The 17,586-nt window shown below is 47.9% G+C and overlaps 1 protein-coding gene across 1 annotated transcript in view; it reads left to right on the plus strand.

Annotated features, from left to right (window-relative positions):
- Nucleotides 1–17,586, plus strand: part of Abcc4 (ATP binding cassette subfamily C member 4) — a 287,715-nt gene that overhangs the window by 51,475 nt on the left and 218,654 nt on the right. The window contains exons 2-4 of the mRNA XM_045145529.1: nt 1,999–2,109; nt 2,813–2,933; nt 10,548–10,772. Of these exons, the coding sequence (XP_045001464.1) occupies nt 1,999–2,109; nt 2,813–2,933; nt 10,548–10,772 (457 nt within the window). The remainder of the gene's footprint in view (nt 1–1,998; nt 2,110–2,812; nt 2,934–10,547; nt 10,773–17,586) is intronic.

Below are 17,586 nucleotides of genomic sequence, written 5' to 3' on the forward strand. Positions count from 1 at the left end.
GGGAGAGAGAGAGAGAGAGAGAGAGAGAGAGATAGAGAGATGGAGAAAGTGGGCGCACCAGGGCCTCTAGCCACTGTAGATGAACTCCAGATGCATGTGCCTTCTTGTGCATCTGGCTTACGTGGGTCTTGGGGAATCGAACCGGGATCCTTTGGCTTTGTAGGTAAATGCCTTAACCACCAAGCCATCTCTCCAGCCCCTCCATTAGTTCTTAATATACTTTTTATGTTCATTATATGTGGTAGGCACATGTGCATGCACATCAGGGTCTCTTGTTGCCACAAGAAAATACCAGATGAGGACTGCGGAGATGGCTCAGCGTTTGAAGGTATCTGCCTACAGAGCCGGACACCCTGGGTTCTGTTCCCCAGTGTCCACGTGAAACAAGACCCACAGAGTGGCACAGGCATCTGGAGTCTGTTTGCAGCGGCAGGAGGCCTGATGCTCCTTCTCTCTCTCCCCTCTTGCAAAGAAATAAATCCATAAGATATTTAAAAAAGAAGAAAACACCAGACACGTGTACCACGCTTTGGGCCCAGCTTTGCGTGGGTACTGGTGAACTGGATCTGGGCCAGCAGGCTTTGCAAGCAAGTGCTTTTAACCACTGAGCCATCTCCTCAGGCCCCCGCCACTAGTTTTAAAGCTTCTGTTGGGGTTTTTCCGACTGCCTCCTTTCTGTACGCAAGAGCTTTTCCTTCTCTTCCCCGTAGTGTCGAGTCAGGCCCGTAGTGTCGAGTCAGGATTCACAAATTCATTTGTGCTCCATGGTTGTAATTCCCTGCTATCATTGTTCACCTGCCCAAGCCACCCCAGATTTGCCTAATGGAACTCCTTTGGGCTGCCCCTCCTCTTTCTTTCGGATCAGTTCCTTGAACGCTTGTTGATTTTATGGCGCAAGCAAATAAATGTTCATGGCCAGTCTCGTCTTTTCTCTACCCAGCCTTTTGTAATTCAATCTTTCTTTTCGGAGCTCTTGTTCCTCTTAGCGGCGAATGCATTAAGAAACCAAGATCCGTCACAGACACATGGATGCCACCTTGCCTGCCCTGGCAGAGCTAGAATTTGAGTCCGATTCGGGCTCGTCCTACAGGGCTGCGAGCAGCAACTCCTTAGAAACAGCTTCTTGCTCCTTCCTCCACTTTTCCTGGGCTCAGCACCCCTGCAGGCTGGCCCTTCCCGAGTCAGCCTCTTGAGTCCCCCATCCCGCTGGATCTCTTACAGGCCCGAGTCTGTTGATAAGGCCCATCCTACCTGGATGTCTGATCTACATCAGTGGGCCTGAAACATGTTTGCGAGCTCCTTTGGCCCACTTACCTTCCTTTGCCATTTCTTCCTTATGTGAGGGGGTTCCTCGTACCCCCCGCTGCTGAAGGGGGAGAATTTCTTTTGGTTTGGGCTTTCCTGCTTGCCTTCCCTCTTTTTAAAAAAAATATTTTATTTATTGATTTATTGATTTATTTGAGAGAGAAAGAGGGAGGGAGGAAGAGAGAGAGAGAGAGAGAGAGAGAGAGAGAGAGGGAGAGAGAGAGAGAGAATGGGCGCGCCAGGGCCTCCATCCACTGCAAACGAACTCCAGACGCATGCTCCCCCTTGTGTATCTGGCTAAAATATGGGTCCCGGAGAATCGAACTGGGATCCTTTGGCTTTGCAGGAAAACGCCTTAACCGCTAAGCCATCTCTCCAGCCCTTGCCTTCCCTCTTAATCCTCACTCTCCTGAAAGTCAACCTCATAATTTATCATTAAAAACACAAACAAAAGAAATCCAGATGTGGGCACCTGAGTGTTCTCCATGACTCGGCTGTCGCTGTCTCCAGGGCCTCTCAGTGGGTAGAACTGGTGTGTGTGTGTGTGTGTGTGTGTGTGTGTGTGTGTGTGTAAGCCCATGTTTAATTTTCGTTCTGCTCTTGTATATTTGAGATGTAAATGTTTGCAAAACTCAAGAACGCAGAGGTCCAGTTTCGTGTGTATGTCATTCCTTTCCCCTTGTTTTTCGACAGGTGGCTGAACCCCTTGTTCAAAGTGGGTCATAAGCGGAGGCTGGAGGAAGATGACATGTACTCGGTGCTCCCGCAAGACCGCTCCAAGCACCTGGGCGAGGAGCTGCAGGCGTAAGCGGAGGCAGTGGAGAGAGGGAAAGAGGAAGGGACCTTCTGAAGGCGCACTGGGTGACAGCTGGGTGTCCTTTGCTTTCTGTCAGATCCACCTCCCCCCCCCCACCATGCACCTCTCTTCAGGCTGGCTTGCCCAGGTGACCCCTTGGGGGAAAACTTTAGTTCTCTCTGCCTTAACCGCCATGACCTCACAGCGCCTGACACTACCTACACAAGACCATCATAAGAGGAGGAAAAGATCATGACATCAAAATAAAAGAGAGACTGATTGAGACGGGGAGGGGATATGATGGAGAGTGGAGTTTCAAAGGGGAAAGTGGTGGGGGGGGGAGGGAGGGTATTACCATAGGATATTTTTTATAGTCATGGAAGATGTTAATAAAAATTTGAGAAAAAAAAATAAAAGAAATGGGGAGACCCAGCCACCATGGGCCCTGGAATCCTGAGATTGATGATGTCGCCAGAGCTGATATCCAGCTTCTCTGCCTACCAAGGGAGTTACCAAACCCAGCTGAGCTCAGCCGTAGCTTCTTTCCCAAGACTACCCCTGGAGGCCCCGTTTTCATCACACGCCGCCCATGTCTATCAGGAGCCCCAGGGACAGCTATGCGGGCCGCTGTGCAATAAGCTTTTGTCTCCCCCATTTCACCACCCGGCAATGCACACCGCTCCTGATGTAGCTCTTGTCCCTCTGTCCTAGGTACTGGGATAAAGAAGTTCTGAGAGCCCAGAAGGATGCACGGAAGCCTTCCTTAACAAAAGCGATCATAAAGTGTTACTGGAGATCTTATGTCATTTTGGGAATTTTTACATTAATTGAGGTAAATCCCCTCTCTCTTTCTCTTTCTTTCTTTCTTTCTTTTTTTTTTTTTTTTGAGGTAAGGTCTCACTCTAGCCCAGGCTGACTTGGAATTCCCTATGTCGTCTTAGGCTGGCCTTGAACTCATAGCAAGGGAAATACTTTTAATACCCAGGGAACTGTCTTTGGACGTACATGGAGTGGCCTTGCCAGCTGTGGGTCAGTACTGAAATGCATGGGGATCAGAAACAAGACGGAGTGTTGAGCTCTGAGAAGAAGCTTGGGGCTAGACCGTTTGGACTGTGTCATTGGAAGGGGTAATTTACCGAAGCTCAAGGGCATGACTGTTTCTCCTTTCAGCGAATTAAGATCCAGTGTCAATGGAAGGATGGCACTGTTTTTATATATACCATGATGTGACAATGTCAGTGCTCAGTAAAGGTTGTAAGGTACTAAGAGCCATCGTTGATCAGCCGTGAGGAGACATATCCTGTGGTTTGGAAGCAGTGTGTTTGGATCAGAGCCCAGAATAATGTAAGACATTTTACTGGTGCCTGACAAGTAATTGTCGACTTAATCTTGCCAAATCTGATAAATGCTTTCTTGGGAAGGTATTGACATTTCTCCCCTCCCAGGTAAACAGAGGCCCTTCCCAGGGGCACCGAGAGCTGTCCCCAGGAGATCTGACTTGAAGTCTGGTGACCGTGTTTGCCACTCTTCCTGGCTTCTTGTCCCTGTGGCTGCGATAGATTGCCGGGCAAAGGTAGAGTTTTGGTAGGCTGGCATTTGCAGAAAAGGTAGAAGTGGACATTCAGTAGAAAGCCACGAGGGTAAAGGCCTGCTGTCTTGAAGGCTGTCTGCCAGGATCCACCAGTAAGACAGTCTCCTGCCCAGGTCTTAACTGCCTGCTGGAGGGGGATGTTGAAAAATTTGACTGAGCAGCTTGTGCCCCTGGTGGCTGTCTTAGGACATAGGATGGTCTTGCAAGTCCATGACCATAGTGGTGAAGGCTACAGTTCCACAGGAGGGCATGTCCTTTGATGCAGTGGGGAGGGGAATTGTCACACACGCCTTTGGTGGGGTGAGACGGGTGGCCAGTTGATTTGAAGCGAGAGGGCAACGCAGTTCCTGCTTAGCGTGCTCTTTGGGTATTAAAGGGTGACCCAGCATGGAAGATGGGAAGAGTGAGCTCTGCCCCATGCCACAGTGACAAACTACTGACCAGTGTGCTCAAGGGAGAGTGCTGCTCTTGGGAGGGCCACTTATTTCTTGGGTGCTGGTTGCAGTCAGGTTTGCATTTGCTGGTAGAAATCACCCAACCAAGAGCAGCTTGTGGGAAAAATAGCTTTATTTTGGCTCACAGACTCGAGGGGAAGCTCCATGATGGCAGGGGAAAACCTCTACATTGTTGAGGCCAGGCTGTCCCCCATATTCAAGCTGTTCCCGTCCATTGGTAAGACACTGTTCAGATGAGCACCCTGCAGGGACCAGAGGCGGTCTTGGGTGACAATGACATTGTTTGTCCTATAGGCTTTACTTGTTGTTAGCAGATAGACCTGGTTGGAGTCTGCCAGCGTAGTCCACTGAATTGACCTTCGGCCAAGGATTTTTGCTCTGCATGTAGAGTCTGTGGGAAGCTGCTGGAGGTGAATGTCTCAGGTCATCCTCCTTACGGAACCCAGCTCCTAGGCAGGATGCAGTCATCTGAGCTCTCCAGTGATACTTGCGCTTTGCTCTGAGAAGTTGTTATAGTTCGCTACCCAAAGCAGCTGATGGGAGAAGAGCGCTTATTTTGGCTGGCAGTCTCAAGGGGAAGCTCCATCTTGGCAGGGCAGAGCAGAGACTGGGTGACGCATCTTGCCACAGCAGCTGGCAAGAAGCAGCAAGACCTGGCTAACACTGGAAAGCTGGGCTATTAACCTCAGGGTCTGGCCTCCGGTGACACACCTCCTCCCACAAGACTCTACCTTCCAAATTGCTACCAGCTGGGGGCTGGGTTTAGGCTTAATCACAAACACATGAGGCTGTGGAGGACACTTTCCGTTCAGATGGCCACAGAGTTGCAGCAGGCCTTTGTGTCTTACGGCTCCTTCTTGTAAGTGCTCCTCGCCCCTGATCATCAGGAGATTGAAGAGTTGATGCCAGGAGCAAGGACACCCTCAGCTGCTGACAGGACCCAGTAAGGGAAAGGTGGAGGAAACATTGAAAGAAGCAGACAGTGTCTTGGGAGCCTTACGTTAGCTCAGGCAGGTTCATGGTGATCACATGTCAGGAAGAAGGGTAAATACTTTTAATCTGTCTTCTATAAAAAGTCAGGGGGGCAGCTGATTCTTTTGAAAAAGATTGCATTCATAATGGTAGACAGCCCAGAGCAGACCAGCAACTAAAAAAAAAAAAACAACAACAATAACAACAAAAAAAAAACCCTATGATCAAGCTTAAACCTTCCAACAGCTGCCAGGAAAAGGTGGCTTTTACAAATGACTGCTCACAATTCTTGTTCTGCCATGATCCTGCATATGCAACAATGGGGTTTTGAAAGCTCCTTGTGAAAGCTGTTACCTTGGCCACGAAAAATGGAATACGTCTTTTCTCAAGCTCTTGTTTTCTTTTCCCCCAGTTTTTTTTTTTTTTTTTTTTGTAGTGCCGAGGATTAAACCCAAGGCTTTGTGCATGCCAGGCGCTCGCTCTGTCACCAAGCTCCTCCGGCTCAGCTTCCCTGGACTGAAATCATGAAAGCAGTCCTAACTTGTGCTGGGCCATACCGCATTTGTGGTTGTCCCCAGAGCTTCTCTGATAGAGGCAGGGAAGAGTTCAGGAGCTGTGAAACACTTGGGGCGTGCTGATTTCCAGGTGCCTGCAATCCCGGGCTCCCCTGTGCTCACCCCTCGGAGGAGGGTGGGTGTGAGGAAGAGAGTTTGTCGATCTGTGGAGTGCCCTGCTTAGCTGCTTGCCCACAGGGGCCAAGCTTCGTGAGACCATTTCCTTTCTTAGACTATTAAGAGCGTTTCAGAAATCCACAGACAGTCTAGGATCAGAAACCCCTCTCTACCCCAAAGAGCCATCTTTTACCATTTTCAACTTGTGAACAGAGGAGTTGTCTGAAATCCTGCCGAGTCCCTTGTGAAGCCATTCCCAGATATGACACACACCCTTTGGTCTATAAACATTTTGGCGTACACTTTTAAGGCTTAGTCTTGTCCCTGAAATATGATAATACCATTGCTATGCAAACACATTACTACTTTAGTATCTTTGTATCTAGCCAGGGCTTGTTTCCCTCTTTTATTCTTTTAAATCTTTTAATTTTTATTTATTTATTTATTTGAGTGTGACAGACAGAGAGAGAAAGAGGCACACAGAGAGAGAATGGGCATGCCAGGGCTTCTAGCCACTGCAACCGAACTCCATACGTGTGCACCCCCTTGCCCCCTTGTGCATCTGGCTAATGTGGGTCCTGGGGAATGGAGCCTGGAACCGGGGTCCTTAGGCTTCACAGGCAAGCGCTTAACCACTAAGCCATCTCTCCAGCCCTAAATCTTTTAATTTTTATTTATTTATTTGCAAGCAGAGAGCGAGAGAGATAGAGAGAAGAGAGACAGACAGACAGAGAGAATGGGCACGCCAGGGCCTGTAGCCACTGCAAACGAACTCCTGACACATGTGCCCCTTGTGCATCTGGCTTATGCGGGTCCTGGGGAATCGAACCTGGGTCCTTTGGCTTTGCAGGCAAATGCCTTAACTGCTGAGCCATCTCTCCAGCTCTCTCTCTCTCTCTCTCTCTTTTTTTTTTTTTTGAGCACACATTTTATTTGCTTATTGATTGACTGATCGAGTTTGGGCATCACTGTTTGCCCAGGCTGGTCTAGTACTCTTGGGCTCAAGTTCTCTTCTTGCTTCAGCATCCTGAGTAACTGGGGAGTACAGGTGTGTGTACCAGTGTGCACCTGGCATCCATCTGTCCATTCAGTCACTTGGCATGTTCTTTTCTTATTTTTCCTGCATTTTGAATTAATAGCTGCCTCGTTTGAATGTAAAATGTCCCCTGCAGCCCCGTGTGTTCGAACACTTGATCCTCAGCTGGTGTGTCACTGTTTGGGAAGGTGGGGTGTGTGTGGGGGAACCTTTAGGGGAGGGTAGAGCCTCGCTGAAAGAAATGGGGCCCTGGGGGCAGCCCTTAACGTTTTATGGCTCAACCACACTTCACACACCTCTGCCTTCCCATCACAGTGGACGGTACACCCTGGAAATGTAAGCTGAAATAAACCCCTTTCCTACCTTGAGTGGCCTCTGGTCAGGTAGCTGTAAACGTCACAGCAACGAGAAAGTCACTAATTTAGTACCCCAGAGATGTGCATTTGGTTAACGTAGGTGATTTGTGGTTCTTTTTTTTTTCCTGTTTCCCTCTGTCTCTCCTTTTCTCTAATTATCATCATTAATTACTATATCATTTTTGTATCGGAGAAACAGAGTTGCATATTCTGCAGAGATGCCCACAGTTTGAGATGGACTGAGTGTATCGCCCCTCCCGTGTCAGTTAGCAGGTCTCCCTGGCACCAGGCAATGTCGATGTGTGGGAGCTTGATCTGGCTTGGGGCTGATTTTATTTCTTCTCTCTTTTGCCACTTTGGCTTCCCTGGTGAGACCTTAATTGAGGGGGAGTGCCATAGCAAAGGCTCTGTGGTTAAAGGTGCTTGCTTGCAAAGCCTGATGGCTTGGTTCATTTCCCTAGTACCTACATAAAGCCAGATGCACAAAGTGGCACATGCGTCTGGACTTTGTTTGCAGCAGCAGAAGGCCTTGGATCTTTCAAATAAATAAATATTAAAAATTACAAAAAAAGAATTAGAAGGTCTTTATTTTGTGGTTGAAACCTCATGGTACTTGGGTTCATATGAATTTTTTTTTCTTTTTCTCTCGTTCTTTTTTTTTTTTTTTTCTTTTTTGAGATAGGGTCTCTCTCTAGCCCAGGCTAGCCTGGAATCCATTACGTAGTCTCAGGCTGGCCTCAAACTCACAGTGATCCTCCTACCTCAGTCTCCTGAGTGCTGGGGTTAAAGGCGTGCACCACCATGCCTGGCTCATCTTTATTTTGATTCATGTCATTTGGAAACAGCCCTGATTAAAGCCTTCCATGAATCTGTAAGTTGGCACACAGCGTGTCTTCACCCTCCTGCCTCCTCTTAGCCACAGGGATGGGGCAGAGCAGAGGCTAAGGATGCTTATCTGGGGTTTGTTTCTGCCCTCCAGAGTCTCGAGGGAGGAGGCGGTTCGGCCCCATCCAGTCCATCAACGCAATCTGAATCTGGGCATCTGTGGGTCTAAAACCTCCCTGGTGCCACCCTCTGCCACAGACAGGAAGCTAAAGTTTGGTTAGTTGCAAGTTTGATTAGGAGCTGTCTTGTTCCTTCTGAGTTTAGAGTTAGGACTGGACAGGTCCGTGGGAGGGGGGGATAGGCAAGTACTGCTAACTGTTACTCATTAATGAGCTGCTCGCTTCACTGGATTGCTGCATGTTAGGTCCCAGAATGGAGATTTATACAACTAGGTAACAGGGACCTGGCTTCCTCTGGATACGCCTGTTCTCTGTATTCGCTGGATCTGCCGTTACCTGCGGGCCACCCCGACGCCCATGCCAGGTGAACTGTGCAGTAGGCACTGGTAGGGTAGCTCCCTTGCTACATGTGGAGCCTCAGTACACGTGAGCTTGGGATGAGTTACCTGTGGACTCCTGCAGAGGGGGATCAAGGTTCCTGTGGTACTGACTCGGCTGTCCTGGGCTACCCAGGACTTAAGAGTCCCCAGGTGTATAGCGTGGCCTCCTTCCTGCATGTTGCCCGTCTTCAGAGTTTCCTCTTGGTCACCTCTGAACAGCCAGTGTGACTGACCATGGTTGTCAGATGCCCTTCCATAAACTCATAGTGCCTCTTGAGATAGGGTATGCTGAAGGGGCAAGGAGCCTTTTTGGTGGGCATGGAATCTGATGAGCTTGATTATAATTCTTCTATTGAATAGCATGTCTTTACAAAAACTCCCAAGAGCTCCAGGTGTGTGCGCGTGCACACACACAGTTGAACTGGAGTGTGGGATTTGACATAGTGGCTCATTTGAAGGACCGAGACATCCTCTCTAAATATACTGACTGGACGCCAGTCAGTTGGGAAGAAATGCTGTTAGATTTGTAATTATCAAAAGCAAGCCGGTCAGCTGTTTGCCTGTTTGTTTCCCTCAGGGTGATTGTTGAAAAGGAAAAGCTTGTTCAAAGTCAAGTTCTTGAAAGATTCCTAAACTTTTGGCATTTTTGTCCTTTGAGAAGGAGAAAAATAACATGGGGTCTATACGTTGACATTTAGCGACCTGGATTTGCAGTGAGCACTTGATTGATATCCTTGGATGGTGGAGCGTCCCTTATGAAGGGTGGAGGGTGGCTGTGTGGCAGCATCAGGGAGCAAGTCAGGATTGTCACTGTATTGTATTGGGTCTGCTTCTTTGTTTTTAATTGAGGGACAGAAAATGACTTTCCAATATCTCCTTCAGAAGGTAAGCCCTAGGGCCCCCCCACCTCATTAGTGTAAGGTTCTTGTTCTTAGAGAACAGATGATGATTAAGGTTTCTTCAAAAATCAGTGCCCAACCAGGTAAGATGGATGGAGAGCCCTGCGCACCGGTGTCTTTTAGCTCCCCTTGTGTGGATCGCAGTGAAGTTCTTGAGTTCCAGTGCCTGTGGGAATTCCTCCGGGTACCCCAGGAGCCAAGAGTCTGTGGTTTCCACAAGCCTGGCTGCTTTCCAGAATGCCCAGCAGAAGCGTGAATGTACCAACGTGTGCAGCTTGGGCCGCCGCAACAGTTCTCTGTTGGCATCCGTACCTGTGCTCCGATCTTGGACCGGGGCGGTGGGAGGGGTGCTCTTGTGAATGACCCACCTTCATTCACGTCCTGTCGGGCCAGGTGGCAGGTGGGAGGTCAGAGGGAACGGGGCAGATCAAGAGCAGCCCTGTCGGCATCAAAGCAGATTCCTAACTTACCTTTTCCTCTCTGGCCACCTTTCCCCGATCCATCTGCCAAGACTTACTTTGGCACCCTGCCCGTGCGTTGTAGGTACCCATTCTAACACTTTCTGAGCACCTCCAGTGGACCAAACACAGCGTGCCAGACACACTGTTGTTTTTGAACTTGTGACCTTGATTTTAGGTTAAAATGACCGTTTGCTGCTTTAAAAAAATTGTTTTTGGTGTATTTTTATTTATTTATTTGAAAGTGACAGAGAGAGAAAGAGGCAGAGAGAGAGAGAGAGAGAGAGAGAGAGAGAGAATGGGTGCATCAGGGCCTCCAGCCACTGCAAACAAACTCCAGACGCGTGCGCCCCCTTGTGCATCTGGCTAACGTGGGACCTGGGGAACCGAGCCTCGAACCGGGGTCCTTAGGCTTCACAGGCAAGCGCTTAACCGCTAAGCCATCTCTCCAGCCCCCGTTTGCTGTTTTAAAGAGGAAAGCAGCTGTTTCTTTTAGGTTAGTGATGAGCGCCATACTTTGTCCAGATGCCCTTTTGTTGCATTCTCAGAAGTGAGGCTTGTGTTGAGAGAATTTGGTGTGGCCTGTGTTTGTAACGACTACTTTTTCTTTTTTTTTTCTTTTAGGAAGGCGCCAAAGTAGTTCAGCCCCTATTTTTGGGGAAAATCATTAGTTATTTTGAAAATTATGATCCCACTGATTCCGCGGCTTTGCACACAGCTTACGGCTACGCCACGGTGCTGGCCGTGTGCACGCTCATCTTGGCAATTCTGCACCACTTGTATTTTTATCACGTTCAGTGTGCGGGCATGAGGCTCCGGGTCGCCATGTGCCACATGATTTACCGGAAGGTAAGTGACACCCAACTTCACATGTGCACTTTGCTTGAATCATCAGAAGCATTCTGGGGTGGTTTCTTGTAAATTAAAGAGTTACTGCCCTGCGTGGTGGCGCACGCCTTTAATCTCAGCACTCGGCAGGCAGAGGTAGGAGGATCGCCGTGAGTTCGAGGCCACCCTGAGACTCCGTGGTGAATTCCAGGTCAGCCTGGGCTGGAGTGAGACCCTACTTCGAAAATCCAAAAATAAAATACAATAAATTAAGAGTTACATAGATTAACTGGGTGTGGTGACACATGAATATAACCCCTGTACTTGGGAGGCTGAGGCCAGAGAATCACAAATCTAATGCTATCATGAGATATATATATAGCAAGCCTTGTGTCAAAACAACAACCAAGCTGGGCGTGGTGGCGCACACCTTTAATCCCAGCACTCGGGAGGCAGAGGTAGGAGGATCGCCAGGAGTTCGAGGCCACGTTGAGATTGCATAGTGAATTCCAGGTCAGCCTGGGCTGGAGCGAGACCCTCCCTCAAAAACAAAACAAAAACAAAAACAAAAAAACCCCACAAGAAAACAAAAATAAAGCAACAGAAAACAACAGCATGTAATAAAAATATTACATGTGTGAGTGTGAGCTCGTGCCTGTGGAGGCCAAGGGCAAAATCAGATGCCGTCTTTAGGAGAACTGCCCACCTCTTTGTGAGTTAAGGTTTCTCACTGGCCTGGAGTTCACCTGGTAGGCTAGACTGGCATGCAGTGTGCCCCAGGGACCCGCTTTTCTCCACCTTCCCAGTGTCAGGCTTCAAGGTGCCCACCGCTCTGCTCGGCATTTTAAAATTATTTTTGTTTGTTTATTTGAGAGCAACAGACAGACAAAGAGGCAGAAAGAGAGAGAGAGAGAGAGAGAGAGAGAGAGAGAGAGAACACACCAGAGTCTCCAGCCACTGCAAATGAACTCCAGACATATGTTCCACCTTGTGCATCTGGCTTATGAGGGTCCTGGGGAATTGAACCTGGTTCTTTGGCTTTGCAGGCAAGTGCCTTCACTGCTGAGCCATCTCTCCAGCCCTCAGATTGATTTTATTTTAACATATGTTTTCCTTGGCTTCTGTTGTAGTTTTTCCTTCCTTCCTTCCTTTCTTTTTTTTTTTTTTTTCTTTTTCTTGTTTTTGAGGAAGGCTCTCATTCTGGCCCAGCCTGACCTAGAATTCACTAGAGAGTCTCAGGCTGGTCTCAGACTCACAGTGATCCTCCTACCTCTACCTCCCCAGCGCTGGGATCGAAGGCGCGCGCCACCACGCCCGGCTCTGTTGCCGTTTACTGGTGAGGCCTGAAGTGCCGTGTTCGGTGCTTTTCGTGTTGGGAGGTCCTGCGATAGTGTCCCGAGGTCAGCTGTGATCTCAGTGGTTATGAAGAGAGCTGGGCTCTGGGCGTCTTTGCAGAGGAGCTGCCAGAGCCAGGCAGGTGGCAGGAGCCCAGGAACATTTGTACTGCTGGCATCCTAGGTAGCTTTTTACCTTGACCCAGAGAGAGAGAGAGAGAGAGAGAGAGAGAGAGAGAGAGAGAGAGAGTACATGTACCTGGCACACATGCGCGCAAATACCAGATGTGTGCAGGGATCAGAGAATGTTCCCGGGTCCTCCTCCATCATTCTGCTTTCGTTTCCTGAGACAGTCTCTTCCTAGAGTTGCAGGTTGGTAGTTAGGCCTCCGCAGTTCTCCCATCTCCATCCTCCGCAGGGCTGGGGTTCCAGGCGCACGTGGCCCACATGCAGCTTTTCAGGTGGTGCTGGGCAATCCAATTCAGGCCGTCATCTGCTGAGCCACTTACCCTGCCCCATAATTTTCCTTTTTAAAATTTATTTATTTATTTACATATATACATATATATATATATATATATATATATTTCATAGAGCACACGAGAGAAAGGCAGACACACACACACACACACACACACACACACACAGAGAGAGAGAGAGAGAGAGAGAGAGAGAGAGAGAGAGAGAGAGAGAGAGAGAAAGAGAGAGAGAATGGGCACACCAGGGCCTCCAGCCACTACAAATGAACTCCAGACGTGTGCACCCTCTTGTGCATCTGGCTTACTTGGGTCCTGGGGAATCAAACTGAGGTCCTTTGGCTTTGCAGGCAAATGCCTTACCTGCTAAGCCATCTCTCCAGCCCTGTTTATTTTTCTATTTATGTGTGTGTGAGGGAGAACAGGTGCACCAGGGCCTGTAGCCACTACAAACAAACTCCAGAGGCAAGCACCACCTTGAACATCTGGTTTTACGTAGGTATTGGGGAATTGAGCCCAGGTCCTTAGGCTTTGTAAGCAAGAGCCTTAACTGTGGAGCCCTCTGTCCAGCCTCGCCTTTTTTTTTTTTTTTTTTTGGTAATTAAAGTTGTCATTTAAAGATAAAGTCCTAATAACTAGAAGTAGTACATCTTTACCTCCTGGGAATATCTGTAGATTGTGACTTGTTTCTCTTCCTTTGAGAAGTTTTGTAAATCTTTTTTTTCTTAATTTAGTTTAATTTTATTATTTTGAAAGCAAGTGAGAGAGAAAGAGGGCAAATAGAGAGAGAGGGAGGGAAGGAGAGAATGGGCATTCCAGTACCTTCAGCCCCTGCAAACAAACTCCAGACACATGTTCCACCAAGTGCAGCTGGCTTACGTGGGTCCTGGGGAATCAAACCTGGGTCCTTCGGCTTAGTTGGCAAGCACCTTATAACCACTAAACCATCTCTCCAGCCCTAGTTTTGTAATGTGGGTTGTGAAGACCTGGCATCTTTGTATACGTTTTAGGCAATAGCAAATACGCTGTTCTCACCTGTGATGTGGAAATGGTGACTGTAGGCTGTAATCAAGGGGTCTTCCTTATTATCACTTATTATCACTTATCCTTATTATCACCGTCATCACCACTGTCACCTCCCGTGGAGAGGAGTCCTCAAGTTTCTCTGTAAATCATCTCAATTTGCATCTCTCTGATGATGCTTTATTTATTTTAATATTTTAGGGAGAGAGACCTAGCGAAAGAGAAAGAATTGGCATGCCAGGGCCTCAGCCATGGAAATCTCACTCCAGACGCCTGTGCCACCTGGTGGGCATGTGCACCCTTGTGCTTGCCTCATTGTGTGTCTGGCTTACGTGGGATCTGGAGAGTTGAACATGGGTCCTTAGGCTTCCCAGGCAAGTGCCTTAACTGCTGGGCCATCTCTCCAGCCCTCCAAAAAGTGTCCAAAAGACACTTTAGTTGTGAGTATACAGGAAGACTCCTTAGCACAGCTCTGTGGCACCGTAACTATGGGAGTCAGGTGTGAGGCCACTTCTGGCAAATAAAGCTCATGCACAGGTGAGCTAGTCACCTGTTTTTCTTCCCCTTTCCACCAACACTTTGGACTTAGCCTTTGGGAAATCTGATCTCGCTTGGTAGATTAGCTCACCTAAAGGTAAACATCTCCCAAAGGTATTCATTTGTCACCTGATTATTCGGGAATAATCTTTCTTTATGAAGTCAAGAATTGCTTGGGTCAAACCCAAAGCCTAACCTGAAATGCTAGAAATGTGAGAAAGATGCATTTCCTCTGGAAATGTGCCCAGGTGAACTGCATCTGTGGGGCAGGACCCACAGCATCCCTCTGCTCATACCCAGGCCTCACCGAGCAGCTCCTGGTCCTGAGAGAAATCGGTTTGGGTGTTTTAAATGGAATGACTCCTCAGCTCATCCCTGTACTGTGTAGCATTGACTGGTCTCAGATAAAAATGACTTATCATTTATTTACCTTCATGGCTTTTTTTTTTTTTTACTTGTGGCTGTCGACCATTAATATTTAAATATAACTAAATGCACATAACGTGTTACTTCGTTCCTTTCTCGTGTATTTCAGCATCTTTAATTACACTCGCGTTCATGGGGTGCCATCATCCCCATCCATCCCCGAAACTTTTACCATCTCGAGCTGAAGCTCCACTCCACTGGACACTGAGTCTGTGTGTCCTTCTTCCTCCAGGCGCCATTGTTCTCCTTCCTGCCTATGAATTTGTCTGCTGTAGAATCCTCATGGAAGCGAAACCATGCATTTGCCCTTTTGTGTCTGGCTTCGTGAAGAATAATGTCTTCAAAGTTTACTCTTACTGAACAGCATGTCACAATCTAATTTTTCTTAAGAATGACTGATGTTTGCTCTAAAGGATCTATTCTAGGCTGCAGAGAAGACGCTGTAGTTGTATTCAGTCAATACTAACAATGTTGTGTAGATATACTGCATTGTGTTTATCTGTTTGTCTGTGGCTGAATGTTCAGGTTGTTTCTTTGGGCTGGAAGGTAGTATTTGGCTGTGAATATGGGTGGACAGGTGCCTTCTGAGTCTCTGGTTCACACTTTTAGACATGTACGTAGAAATGGGATTGCTGGATCATTTGGGAGTTCTGTCTTTAACTTTTTAAAATACTTGTATTTATTGGTTTGAGACAATGAGAGAGAGAAGAAAAGAAATAATATTGGCGTGCCAGGGCCTCTTGGCACTGCAGATGAACTCAGATGCAGGCACTACATTGTCTTTACGTGGGTATTGAAGAATTGAGCCTGGGTTGTCTGTCTTTGCAAACAAGCCCCTTTAACCACTGAGCCATCTTTCTAGCTCTGTCTCTAACTTAAAAAAAAAATCATTGTTCAGTTTTCCACAGTAGCTGTACCAGCTTGTATTCCCATGCCTCCATTTTTTTTTTTTTAGAGAGAGAGAGGAAGGGAAGGAGAGAGAAAGAGAGAGAATTGGCATGCCAGGGTCTCAGCCACTGTACTTGAACTCCAGATGCGTGCGCCACCTAATGGGCGTGGGCAATCTTTTGTTTACCTTACCTTTGTGTGTCTGGTTTATGTGGGACCTGGAGAGTTGAACATGGGTTCTTAGGCTTCGCAGGCAAGCACCTTAACCCTTGTTTTTAATGTTATGGTTTGTTTTGGGAGGGTGCTTGTTGTTAGAAAGATTGCTTTCTTGCTCTGAGTTATACTCACCTCTTACATGAATGCTTAAGCCTTTGAAATTATGGACCAGTATTATACATGCTTAGCTGTAGATCTTCCTTTCTGACTCCTTCTGGAGAAGAGCGAGTTTTGCAGTGAACAGGCAGCGTCATTCCTGGCCCACCACTTTGCATGTAGCAGGGTTGGAGGTGCCAAGTTGGTGGGACACAGCTTTCCAATCCCACGTCTTTAGTACATTTTGTGAGCCAGGCATGGTGGCGCACGCCTTTAATCCCAGCATCTCTACTCAGGAAGCAGAGGTAGGAGGATCACCGTGATTTTGAGGCCATCCTGAGAGTACATAGTGAATTCCAGGTCAGCCTGGGCTACAGCAAAACTCTACTTCCAAAAGCCAAACAAGGAAAAATAATACTTTAAAAACGTAGATCTTGAGAGGGCTTCTTTTGATTTTGTTTTTCTCAGGACATGTTTTGTTTGATTCGGCAGTGGGGTTGTCGGGGGGAGTGGTTCTTCAACTCAGTACGACCTGTATTAGTCACTTTTATCATTGCTGTGACAGAATGCCTGAGAGAAATGACGACAAAGAGGGTTTTTGCCTGTGGTCATTTGCCTCCATGTTTCTGGTCTGCTTTATGGCAGAACATGATGGTGGCCGGATGGTGCAGCAGAGCTGTGCGCTTCACAGCAAACAGGAAGCAAAAGAAGCTTTAAGAATGGTCCAGGGGGCTGGACAGATGGCTTAGCGGTTAAGCACTTGCCTGTGAAGCCTAAGGACCTTGGTTCGAGGCTCGGTTCCCCAGGTCCCATGTTAGCCAGATGCACAAGGGGGCGCACGCGACTGGAGTTTGTTTGCAGAGGGTGGAGGCCCTGGCGCGCCCATTCTCTCTCTCCCCCTCTATCTGTCTTTCTCTCTGTGTCTGTCGCTCTCAAATAAAAAAAAAAAAAATAGACAAAAAAATATTTAAAAAAAATCTATTCTCCAGTACCTACATAAAGCCAGATGGTACATGTACCTGGAGTTTATTTGCAGTGGCAAGAGGTCCTGATGCATGTCCCCTCTTGTCTCTTGCAAATTAAAAAAAAAAAAAATTAAGGGCTGGAGAGATGGCTTAGCGGTTAAGCGCTTGCCTGTGAAGCCTAAGGACCCCGGTTCGAGGCTCGGTTCCCCAGGTCCCACGTTAGCCAGATGCACAAGGGGGCGCACGCGTCTGGAGTTCGTTTGCAGAGGCTGGAAGCCCTGGCGTGCCAATTCTCTCCCTCTCCCTCTATCTGTCTTTCTCTCTGTGTCTGTCGCTCTCAAATAAATAAATAAAAAATGAACAAAAAAAAAATTTAAAAAAGAATGGTCCAGGGACAAGATTTCCTCTCGTGACCCACTTCCTGGAGCTAGGCTGCACCTCCTAAAGTTTCCAAACCTCCCAGAAGAACGGGACGAGGTAGAGACCAAACATCCAAGTACACAAATGAATGTTTCATTTTCAAACTGCCGTACCACTGGTGGAGAGCTGGGTGGTTCTTTGCCATGGGGTGCTGCCGTGAGCATTGTGGGATACCAAACCCCAGGGTCCTTTATCTCAGGGATCAGCCCTGTACGTACAACCTGCTGTCTGACGCCGGCAAACATCTGTCTCATAACCTTGTCCCACTCTTGACTGGCTTGTGACAGAGCGTGACATGTGGGCTGGTACATTATGGGTGACTCAACCCTGCCCAGAGCACCTCTCACTCCCCCAGTTTAATAGACTGGATGTTTAAAGTGGGCGAACCTGTGCATACAGTACAGGGTGTGGGGGTACGGTCTGTCAGACATACCTCTAACTTCCTTGCCAAGCA

This window comes from Jaculus jaculus, chromosome 3 (assembly GCF_020740685.1).
Source record: "Jaculus jaculus isolate mJacJac1 chromosome 3, mJacJac1.mat.Y.cur, whole genome shotgun sequence".
NCBI lineage: Eukaryota > Metazoa > Chordata > Mammalia > Rodentia > Dipodidae > Jaculus > Jaculus jaculus.